General features: G+C 46.7%; 1 protein-coding gene across 3 annotated transcripts in view; it reads right to left on the reverse strand.

Annotated features, from left to right (window-relative positions):
• ALPK2 (alpha kinase 2) overlaps positions 1 to 12034 on the reverse strand; it is a 114064-nt gene that overhangs the window by 18203 nt on the left and 83827 nt on the right. For 2 of the 3 annotated variants that reach the window (XM_059706207.1, XM_059706206.1), the window contains exons 7-12: positions 11689 to 11816; positions 11549 to 11584; positions 9287 to 9561; positions 7779 to 7867; positions 4545 to 4762; positions 303 to 351 (exon numbers count right to left, since the gene is read on the reverse strand). In XM_059706207.1, coding sequence (XP_059562190.1) covers positions 303 to 351; positions 4545 to 4762; positions 7779 to 7867; positions 9287 to 9561; positions 11549 to 11584; positions 11689 to 11816 — 795 coding nt within the window. Of the gene's footprint in view, positions 1 to 302; positions 352 to 2136; positions 2255 to 4544; positions 4763 to 7778; positions 7868 to 9286; positions 9562 to 11548; positions 11585 to 11688; positions 11817 to 12034 lie in introns of all 3 variants that reach the window. The other variant, XR_009454098.1, reaches the window with a different exon arrangement.

Here is a 12034-nt window from a genome sequence, read left to right on the forward strand (position 1 = left end):
GAAAATGGGACATCATAGTGAAAAGGAACCCCAGGACTGCTGGTATTGCCCCAGGGCATTCCTTTGCAGAGTTCTCATTTCTTTCAAAGTTAGGACCCAGCTGGGTTTCCCTGGGAGGACACAGTCCATTCATGTTTTATGTAAGTGAAGAAATGAATTAAATTCGTCCCAAGAACATTTGTCACCACAGTCAGGACAAGAAATCTGCTTTGCCCACCTCGGTGGAACTGTCTGCGCAGGAGGTGTTTGGAAGCCCAGAGTTTGGGATGGATAAGATGCACTCGATTTTTTTTTCTACTCACCCTTTAGCCAATGTTGCTATGCCAACGTCGGTTAACTTCATTCCTACACCTACAGGAAGGGCAAGCAAAGACAGAATTGGTATTACCCGGGCTGCTCTGAAAGGACAGGGAGGTAGTGACAGCCCTTTCCTGCATAAACACACACCGCCCCGGTCCCATCAGCAGGGGCCACTCAGACATGCATCCAGCTGTATGGGACCGTGACCGGAAGGCAGGCCTCTGACGCAGCAGTTTCGGGGAGCCTGACTCTCTAGGGCAGTGGCTAGGGGCACCTGTTCCAGCTCAGCGATGAGCCTCTGGCCCGAGCCTGGTCCTGTGTGAGCCAGGCTGGGATGGTGTCTCCTCCACCACCAGCAGGCGACTGCTCACGGAGGAGGCTGGCAGCACAGACGCCGGTCTGGGCTGTGGACAAAGGAACCTGCATCCTGCCAAAGCCAATCCTGATGTTCGAGCTGATGGCAAACTTGTCAGCCCTGCCTTTCTGCAGGGCACCAGTGAGCTGACTTCGACATGACACTTGGGGTGAGTCAGTGAGTGTTTTAAAAGCCCCTTTCACAGTTGGCAATGAATCCATCTTATTCTTTGAAAGCTGCTAACAACTAGAACGTATGTATAAATACTTCACATAGCTTTTATTACAGGATCTATTCTTTAAAAAAAAAAAAGACACCAAACTGCAAAAGCCCTTTTCAGACACCTTTTTTTGTGGAACGTTGTAGTGAAAAATCACAGCTCTGAGTTGCACAGAGTCCAATTTTAAAAGCCATGTGGCCCTGGCCAGGTAGCTCAGTTGATTGCAGCGTTGTCCTGATAGGCCAGTGATGGCGAAGCTATGTCATGCGTGTCAGAGGTGACACGTGAACTCATTTTTTTGGTTGATTTTTCTGTGTTAAATGGCATTTAAATATATAAAATAAATATCAAAAATATAAATCTTTGTTTTACTATGGTTGCAAATATCAAAAAATTTCTATATGTGACACGGCACCAGAGTTAAGTTAGGGTTTTTCAAAATGCTGTCACGGCTCAAAAGGTTCGCCATCACTGTGATAGGCCAAGGTTGCAGGTTCGATCCTCCATCAGGGCACATACAAGAAACAACCAGTGAGTGCATAAAGAAGTGGAATGACAAATTAACATTTCTCTCTCTCTCTCTCTCTAAAATTCAATAAATAAAAAAAATTTTTAAAGTCATTTGGCAGAAGGTCCTTGAACTTAAGAATTGCCTTTTCTTGCTTCTCACAGTTACTGTCACTTACAGTTTAGAAAAATATAATATGATTTTGGAAATCTCTCTCTCTCTATCGTTTTAATATTTTGCCAGCAATTCGATCAAGGTTATGAAGGCCTCTGCAGGATAATTTAAATTCTAGCATGCAGCTCTTAAACTGTGCTGGGGATAATAGTCATCTGCAGTTTGTCTCTGACGGAAGGAAAGGAGTCAGCAGCAATGCGAGTTTGTCCTCCAGAAGTTGAGTTCTTGGGCCTTGCGGTGGCAGCTTCCCAGGGGCCCTAGGGCCTCCCACTGTGCATATCCTGGGGCCAGATCCCAGACTCCACGTTCATGCCTCATTCCCATCAACAAGCAAATGCAAACTGGGAGGGGTTAGCTTTTAAGAGTCTCAGAAGGTAATGGTTGAGTTTGGGATTGTTTGTTTATTTTGTGCTAATTCCAGTGCCTCGGTACATTTATAAAATATGGATATTGTCTAGAGAATGGGCTATCTTGTGCCATAAAGATGATAGCAATAAAAAAATAAAAACTGTTCCTAGCAGCAGCAGAGGGTAAATAAACGCCGTAGAAACACCACATTAAACCGCACACCTCATTTACCGGGAGAGGTAATATCCACTACAGCTGTCTACTGGCGCCTGGAAACGAAACAAGCTGTGCATGAAGCTCCAGGGTGTTGCTCTTCAGTAGAAGAACTGTATCTACTGCGAAATGAACTCTGAAGGAGAAGAGAAGGGGCATCAATGATGGCACAGCAGCGTCTAATTAGGATAGATGACTGTCTGCTGAGACTGCATCTGTGAGTGTGTGGCCGGGAAGTCTCTGAAAGGCAGCGGGGATGGCTGCCTTCAATCTGCAGGTCAGCCCCATCTGCAAGACTGTAAGGTTGTACTTTCCAGTGTCCCTCAGGGGAGCCTTTGACACTTAGAAATCTCTTGCCAATTTGCAAATTTGTGAGTACTAACCCCAAGTGCAAAGAACTTGGGGTCTGGAGTCAGAAATTATGAGTTCAAGTCTTGGACCTCTCTGGTTATTAGCTGAGTGACAGCAGGCAGTTAAATCACTGCCTCTGGGCCTCTGTTTTCTCATCTGTAAAATGGGGATTACACGATCTTCTTTGCAGAGTTATTTCAAAGATTAAACAAAAATAATAGAAGAGAATGAGTGCATACAAAAACTAGTGACATCCAAGGAAGGTCTGTAGTCTGTTACTCAGGTTGTGCCAATGTCAATCTCCTGGTTTCGACATGCACCACAGTCATGTACGATGTTCGCACTGGGCAAAGCTGGATGAAGGGTACATGGGGACCTCTCTGGACATTTTTGCAATTTCCTGTGTCTATGGTTATTCCCCAAAAAAATTTTAAAAAGAAGGAAACACTTGCTTCACTAAATGTTTTGCTCTCATTTAATCTTCACGGCAGCCCCATGTGAAAAGGACTGAGGCACAGAGGGGTGAGCAGTTTGCCCAAGGCTGACAGCCAGCAAGTGGAGGAGCAGGGGCAGGACCCAGGGGCAGCCTTGCTTTCCACCACCAGGCTGGGGCTAGACCTCAGGATCCTGTATAGAACCATGTCTGACATCGAGTAGGCATGCAATTATAGTTGGGATTTTTCTTAGCATGATTATTGGGAAAGCAAAGAAGAAATAGGAAACCCCTGTGGCAGGGCTCGGTGCCCACCCACTGCCCTCACACTAACCGCTTCCACACACTGGCCCCACTTCCGGTGCGACCACCAGCATTGCTTTGCCTGAGAACTTCCTCTGATCACAGGACCCTGCTTTGCTCAGCGTGGCTTGCCCATGTGTGGGTGCAGCCTTCCGCTGGTAACTACAGGGGTCACTCCCTGGGGGCGATGATTCTGACATGCGTGTTCTGCACAGGCTCTCAGAGTTCCCCCTGGGAGACGTGAATTTCAGGTGATCACCATGGTAACTGCTTGCCTTCCCTTTCCCTGTCACACTTCACTTTCCTACCCGTGTATACCGGGATCTGCTCCTGGATAATTGCAGTAAAGGTTCAATCCTCATCCAACTCCTATGGGGTAAATTCTAAGCCCCTGGCATGTCCTGCCTGGTACCTTGGGGCGTGTGGTATCACTCGATCTCCGGAGAGGCTAGCGACTAAGGTCAATTTCATGGGCAGTCAGCCATGCCTACTCGATGGACCCCAATAAAACCTCTGAGCACCAAGGCTCATGTGAACGTCCCTGGTTGGCACCATGGCTGGAGAAGTGAGCTCCGGCACATGGCTCCGCCAGGATAGGACAGCTGGGAGCTGCAGCCTGCCGGCCCATGCACCTCTTCCCTTTGCTGATCCGAGTCTGTGTCCTCTGGCTGTAATATACCGTAACCATGAGTATAACGGCTTTTCTGAGTTCTGTGGGTCCTTCCAGCAAATTAATGAATCTGACAGTGGTCTCAGGGACCCCCAAACTGCCACTTGTCTCGGGGCTGCTTCTGTGGGAATCCAAAGTATGACATCCCCACTTCATACCACAAATGCATTCCCAAAAATGTGTGTAGAAATGGAAGACATGCTGTAGCTTCATCGGGGGAGCTTGAAACCTAAAGTAACTATGAGAGACCCTTTCACCTAGTAAGAATGAATGATTACATCTGAATTTAACTTTTGGCACATCCGGATTTGCACATATACTTCTGAACCTGTGCCTGTGGAGGATAGAACAATAAAGGCTGGAGAAACGAGCACCGGCACATGGCTCCACCAGGATAGGACAGCTGGGAGCTGCTGCCAATCGTTGGTTGCCTGTTGTAATGGGGAGGCATTATCGGCATGAATTATTACAATGCGCTGTCTGACTCCATTTGGCTGGTCACTTCAGGCTCCTTTATCCCACCTTGTTTCTGAGGAGACGTTAGTAACACCTTCTGCTGCTGGAGGGGCTAAAAGGCACCCAGCACACCTGTCCTTCTCCTTCCCTCCCCATCCCCAGCAGCACCCAGGCCCCCCGCACCCCCGGGCCCGGATCATGCTGCTTCCTCACCCTGCATGTCAGTGACCAGGAGGCAGCCACCTGTTTTCTGGTACACCCAGTGCTGGAAGGTGCAGCACTTCTGACCCGCCTCTGAGTCTCTCCTCAAGAAGTTGATTTCCTTCCCATCCCTGATGGAATACTTCACAAATTCTCCAATCAGCTCCTCCTCCACTGTTGCGTATGGGATGTTGTTCTCAGGCCGATGGATGAGAAAAATAGGAATGATCCTGGAAAAGATGAGAACATGGGCACACAAAATAAATGCCTGGGTTCCACTAGATTTAGATTAACTACCCCCCGCCCCCAATGATTATTCAATGAGTAAAAGGATGAGTTTCTGTTTGTCATTTGTCCCTAGAGTTGGTCAGAAACTCCTCCTGGGATTGAGTTTAATTGCTCAGGTAGAAATGAATGTCTCACTATAGCCATATCTCAATGGCCCCACTGATCATATGATTAGAATCCATCTATCCATCCATCATATATCCAGTCTTCCATCCTTCCTCTGACCTTCCTTCCTCCCTCCCTCCCTCCCTCCCTCCCTCCCTCCCTCCCTCCTTTCCTTCCTTCCTTCCTTCCTTCCTTCCTTCCTTCCTCCCTCCCTCCCTCCCTCCCTCCCTCCCTCCCTCCCTCCCTCCCTCCCTCCCTTCCTTCCTTCCTTCCTTCCTTCCTTCCTTCCTTCCTTCCTTCCTTCCTACCATCCTTCCTTCCATCCTTCCAGTCCACAAATCAACAAATACTCATTCAGTGGCTTCTAGGTGTCAGACACTCCCAGACTCTCTTCCAGAGAACAGCGGCAAAGAAAACAGGCTCTGCTCTCATGGATCTTACATTTAAATGGAGGAGACAGTAAGTAAATGCATATTGCTATGTGCTAGGAGAAAAAACAAAGCAGTGGAGGTGAGCTAGGAGATCCAGGGGTGGGGGAGGAGCTATTTTATTTAGGGAGGTCAGAGAAGGCCTTGCTAATAAAGGACATGTGAGCAGAGATCTGCAGGAAGTGGGGGTGGAGGGGCATGAGGATATCCATGGAAAGAACCTTCCAGGTAGAAGGAACAACAAATGGAAAAGGCTCTGGGGTAGAGCATTCCTGATGTGTTCAAAGAATAGTGAGGAGCCAGTTGGCTGCAGTGCAGTGAACAGGGAGGGAGGCTGTGGTAGATGAGGGAGGACCCCTTGGGGGGTCTGGTTGGCCATTTGAAAAACTCTGCTCTTTGTACCATTGAAGAGTTTGGGGCAGAGGAGTGACATGAGCCTAGGTTACAGGGATCACTCTGCCACTCTGTGTGAAATGGACTGTGTAAGGACAAGGGCAGAAACAGGGAGACCAGAGAGGAGGCTGTGCAGGAGTGATGACAGCTGGGATTGGAGAGAGATCAGATCCTGAATGCATCTTCCAGCACTAGTCCTTCTACTGTCACTCCATCCTGGATGATTATTTCATACCAGCTCCTCTCACCTCTAACCGCCTACAGCTCCCCTCACCCCCCCAATCTCACTCTCAGCTGATGGCCTTACTTCCTGTTCCACTGTGAAACCTCAGTCAATAAGAACAGAACATCTGAAGTTGCCACCCCACGTATTCCCATTTCCCAAGGTCTGCGCCCATATCCTGTGCTGCCCCTCCCCTCTTAGGCATGAGCCCTCTTGCTCCTGCATGAAGCATCTCTCCCTCTGGTGCCTAGATCCCAACCTCTCAAATGCTCAAGGATATTGTTCGACAGCATCACTCTCAATGGCATAGCAACATGCTGCAGAATCTCTACAGAGCATGTAGGCCCCACGGTCTGCAACTACTGACTCAGAGCTTACAGCAAAGCTCAAATCCAGTTTGGATGCACTGTCTCCAGTCCCTCCCCTTCCATGTCTCTTGAACCCACTCAAAGAGGCTTTCCCACTGAAGAAGCTTCAGTCACGGGCCCCAGGGGCACCATGTTGCTGAGTCTAATGGTCACTTACTTGCCCTCATCTTATTTGCTCTCAGTGGCACTTGACTCACTTCTTTTTGAAACACCTTCCCATGCCTTCCAGAAACTCACTTCCTCTTGGTTTCCTCCTGCTTCCCCAGCTACTTCTTGTCTGTCTCCTTTGCTGGTTCCTCATTTCTTCCTAACGCTGAAATTCCAGCATGCCCCAACATAACCCTCCTCTCTCACCCATTACTTACTGCAGAAGAAATTATGTGGACAGTGGGGTTGACAAGCCGTTGCCTATGGGCCCAATCCAGTCCACAAGCTAAGAATGAGTTTTACAGATGAACATTCCCCATCAATTTGGTCATAGGAAACACTAAGCCTGAACCGCAATTAAGCAAAATTTTACTTAAAGGAAGAATTCCATTCTTCTCACTATTAAACCTAAATATCAAAAATTATATTTAATTATTATATTTTAAAATTCATCAACAAGGATTTGTTACACAAGTATCTACATAATAGCCTATCTGCCCCTTTACAGGAAAAGTTTGCCAATCCCTGGTCTCAAGTTTTATCTTCTGTTTGTTAGTTACTATCCTCTTACTCTTGATTTACTCCCTCTGCCCCAAAGCCAAGAACATGTTTTTGTTTCCCCATTCTAAACAACCATCACCACCTTCCTTTGTAGGGACTTTGCCCTCCATATACTATCACCATTCACATGTTCACAAATTCTCCCATGGTAAGGAAGGAAAGGGGGCTTGGATATTGAAACGTCCCAATCCATCTTCAGAGCAGTGGATACCAAAATTTGCTTGGGTGAACAAATAGTCGGTGAGTGGATAAAAGCAATAGCTTAATTTATCTCTGTAGAATTCCAGGAAGTGGGTACTATGTTCCTATAATCCTGATCACCCAATTCACTCTTTCTGGACACAGCACCATATTTTATTTTCTTCATAGGACTAGTCATTTTGTAATATTCATATGGTCTCTTATATTTGTTTATTGTTTAGACAATGTAATATTCATGAGAGTACATATCCTTTCTTTTCTACTTAACATGATAGATACATGTATGGCATTCATTCATCTCTCCATCCATCCATCCACACATACATTTATTTAAAGAATATCAAGTATCTTTCTGGGAGCCTCTGGTGGCCCAGCGAAGAACAGGATCGCAACCATAGGTGCCCTCACAGCTTACAGATAGTGACCAATTGAAATGCTTGTTCTCCTGGTCTTGCTCATCCCCTTGTCCCCTCAGGTTCCCCCCAAGTCCCCAACAAGCCAGGGGGGGAAATTCAAGAGAGGAAACACTTACTCTGGCACTTCTCCAAAGCCTTCCAGAGGCTGTGCTTCCGCAGCGTAGATCTTGGCATAGTGTCTGGCAGTATTTTGGACATAGCATTCCTATATCACCCAAACACATGGGAAATCCAAGCGATTAGAGGAAATTCAGACAGTTGCTTGGTAAAGCGAATCAGATTTCCTAATGTAGTCAGGCCAATGGATTCTCAAACCCACCCCCTGGTTAGGGGCACAGAAGCAACAATGATTGCAACTTAGAGCGGGCAGAGGAGCTCTGAGACCTGAAGGAATGATCCAGGTGAAGGTCACGTGGTCTCTGGGGCCAGGTGTCCCTGAGTTATAAAATTTATAAACTGCAAGGCTGAAGTCCATCCTTGAACTAAGAGGACTGGCCCCTCAGAAGGATGCCAGATAAACCTTGGGGCTTGCTGGTTGATTTCCCATGAGCTCCCCCATCTGAGGTTCTTCTTCAAAGGTATAATTGGAGTTGTAAAAAGTGAACACCTTGACAAGATTGTTGGCATAGGAAAAGCATATTGGGTTCTGCTTTCCACTCCTTATGGCATTTCTGAGTGGGAGTCTGGGTTCTGGGGCATTTTCCATGACGGGGTGAGATGATCGCTAAGTTGGAAGGAATGCTCAGTGAAAGAAAAGAAGAAAGAAGGGTGGGTTTGGAGAATTAAATACAATTAGCAAAATCCTATCCCCACAGAAGAGGGGCTGCCCTTCGTGAGCACCAAGTCCACATGACAGAGCCACATCTGAGAGAATCATGGATGGTTAGTACTTGACAGCACCCAAAATAATGATCTAAGTCTAATCTAATCATTTTGAAGGTCAAACTTTTTAAAGGGCACCTAGTTTGTAGAAGTGCTAAACCCAGCACTACCAGAGGCTTGGCCAGTTGGTGTCAAGAGTGAAACAATGGACCAAAGTGGGAGGGGGAGGCAAGGAGAGAAACTAACAGGAGCTCTGTGACTCTCAAGCATAGAGAGGGGGAGACTTAGCTAGAGACTCAGGTCACTCTCCCTTCATAGCTTATGGGCTGACATTAAACCAAACTTAGGAAGGCAGGAAACAGGACAACCGATTCTGCCCTATCCTTCTAAATATATCCCACCTCCATCTAAAACAAAACCCTCAGGAACAACTCCTAATTTTAGCTCTTTTGGGGGATCCTTGTGTCCAGTACAGCATAGGACCCCCATTTCCATATCATCTTGTGTCCAAGTAGATTCAAGTCCTTAGGGAACTCATGGGGCTTCCCAGGAAATGACCTCAGCCCAGGTCAGAACTGGGGAGGTGCCTCCAAACATAAGCTGAGTCCCATCTAGCACGAGGCCAAGAAATACTCCTGGGAACTGAAACACGATTCCCAGCAGGCAGCCTTAATCCAGCAGTTCCCTTACACCATACCCCAAGGGAGCAAAACACCCTCTTGGAGACTCCCATCAATTCTGAGTCTGATTATTAGGGGTCCCTCTCACACCTAAGTGACACCATTAGGGCAGGCGGACCCACCTGGGCAGCGAGGTTGTAGTTCCTCTGGACGAGCTCATCGTTGTTTCTGGTCCCATAGGCAACGGCATTGTGCACCTTGAGCACGCAGGCGTGGCCGGGCTGGAAGACGGGCATGAGGCCCTGCATCACTTTGCTGCGGAAGGCTTTTCGGTGGACACCTTCTCCGAAGTGCAGCTCCTCTGTGGCGATCTGACCTCGCAGGCGGTCCCCAAAGTAGCTGTCCTGGAGGAAGTCTTCTCTGAAGATAAGTTGGCTGAATTCAATCTCTTCGCATCCTAAAACGTAGCTCAAATTTAGTCATCCATTACATCCTCCTCAATGCCCATCCCCCATCTCAGCTTTGAGCTATGCCTCTGTTGGGAGTTAAGTGTGGTTCCCCTTCTAGGTTCTATTGGTCACACTAGTCATTGTCCCTCTGTGGTGTACAAGACGACCCTCCATCCAATTGAGCTACACAGGCCAGGACATCCCAGCTTAGTTTTATTAGTTTATTAATTAGTTTATTGCTCTAATTAATAAACTTGTAAAATGTTATTTGTTCTTTCTCTAGAGAATTAAATTAGTGAAATGTTTATTGAGAGATATCCCTCCAAATAAAAATAATGTGACAGTCATTTGAAGTGTCTTCATCAGAAAGTGCAAGGAGAGGGAGAGGACAAGTATGGCCCACAGCCCGATGAGTCACTGAAACTGGAACCAACAGTCTCAGGGAGAAGCTGGTGAAGGTGATGTCATTGGGGTCTGGACCAAAACCTGTGGTTGGAATCAAAGGGCTACAACAGGTGCGCTATTTCCACCAGGTGGCCAGCAGCTCATCCCCACTGGGGTCCATTCCTGGTTGGTACAGACCTTGAGAAATGAGTTTCTGCAAACCTAAAATATTGAGATCATAGCAATTATCTAGTGTGTAACAGCCAACCAATGTTGAGAAGCTGATGAAACAGCTTTCTTCTAAAGGTCATTCTGTTTTCTGAAAGATCAGAAGGAAGGGCATTCTCTTGTGAATTTTGACTCTTGGAGAGATAGGAGCCAAAGCAGGGGAGGAATTTAAAATTATACCACAAGTACAGTACAAGTAAAGACGGGTAGTTAGCATTTGAGTGGGTTTCCAAAGAGTTTGTATCTAAGTTTGCTGTTTTGGATAAATATCACAATATTTTCTAGAGCATTTTGAAGTCGAGATCCCAGCTCCTTGCCTTTTACGTTCTGAATGTTACTGTATCTTGATTGTCTTTACTGTCTTGTTTTCACAAAGATTTCAGGTATTTGCTTTACAAATCAGCACATGAGGCAAATCTTTAAGATGTAAAATCAATTTAATGACCAGAGTTTCATTCCTATTTCTCCTAAGTGTGACCAAGGGTCTTACCTTGTGCCAAGAGCCGTGTAACATGGGGTGAGGGGGACTGAGAGGTGTGTTCAACCTGCTCCCTGAGAGCTGACTATGGGCTCCACGTTCTCATGATATCACACTGTCAGTTTAAAATTGGCCATGGTGAGAGTATTTACACCACAGAAATTGGAAAACTATATATCTTAGGTTCCCCTGCCCCTGCTCCCGACAAAGCATGTTGTTAACAATTTACCAGCACACTACTGGGTGGGGGTGGGCACGTGTGTGGGAATGGGCAATTTTCCTTAAAAGGAATTAGGGAAAATTACAACAAGCATGGGCTCCACCAAACTGTACTCAGTGGGTAGCCCAGGGGCAGTGTGAGTGTTCAGGAGAGCTGCTGGGCTGTGGCTACACCAGGTGTGCACAAGTGCCAAAGGAGAGCCCGACCACCATCTTTCATTCTCATTATGATGCAAATGAATGGAGTTTTCTCCTAGACACCTAGCTCCCTTTGGGAATCTGCTCAGCTAGTCAAAGTGAAAAGTAAATTAAAGCAACAAAACATGTCACATAGTGCCAGAGGCTGAACAACCCCATGCAGATGGCTGACCGCTAGTCTGATGCTTAAAGGGAAAAGTCTAACCCAAACTCCTCCTCCACATGTTCCCAGCAACCACCCCCTACAATCTGATCTCTTGTCATAAATGATACACTTCTGGATATTCGTAACCCAGAGAACTTATCATTGGCCTTACAGCCAGGTTGAAATGGCTCATGAATTTTCATTCATTTTCTCAGTCATTCCTGAGTTCTCTGTTGCGTGGTTAGAAGGGTCCATAGGAATATGCCTCTACCATTGACTCCAGGAGCTACTTCATGCTTTCTGGTGGGCCCGCTACCCTGACATCCCACTCAGATCAGCTTACCTGTAATGTCCCGGTGACTGGAAAGTTGTTTGAGAACTGGAAGAAGATACAGAACAGAATGCCTTCAGTACAAATGAACACTCTTAACTGGTAGATGCTAGCGGTTCTCATTTATTTGAACCTGAAAAGCTGGGGTTTACCTTCAGTGGTGAGGTTAAATTCAGCTGTCACTTTTCCATAACTGTTCTTGATGCAGCAGTAATAGAGGCCTTGGTCCTTCTCACTGGCTTGGACGATGGTCAAGGACACAATGGAGTTGTCTCCTGCACTGAAGTGGGGCACATTAACATTGGCACCTGTCATCACTCTGAGGTTGCATTTTCTGATACACTTAATGCAATAGGAACTAATGTTTCTCAGGCCTAATGTTTTCAGCCTATGAGCTGGCAGAAGGACAAGATTGTGAGATGCCATTTAAATCATTTATTCACCTGTAGGGGATGATCAGTACAACTTTGGTTTAACACTCTCACTCCCATATGCAAT

Source organism: Myotis daubentonii, chromosome 8 (genome assembly GCF_963259705.1).
Source record: "Myotis daubentonii chromosome 8, mMyoDau2.1, whole genome shotgun sequence".
Taxonomy (NCBI): domain Eukaryota; kingdom Metazoa; phylum Chordata; class Mammalia; order Chiroptera; family Vespertilionidae; genus Myotis; species Myotis daubentonii.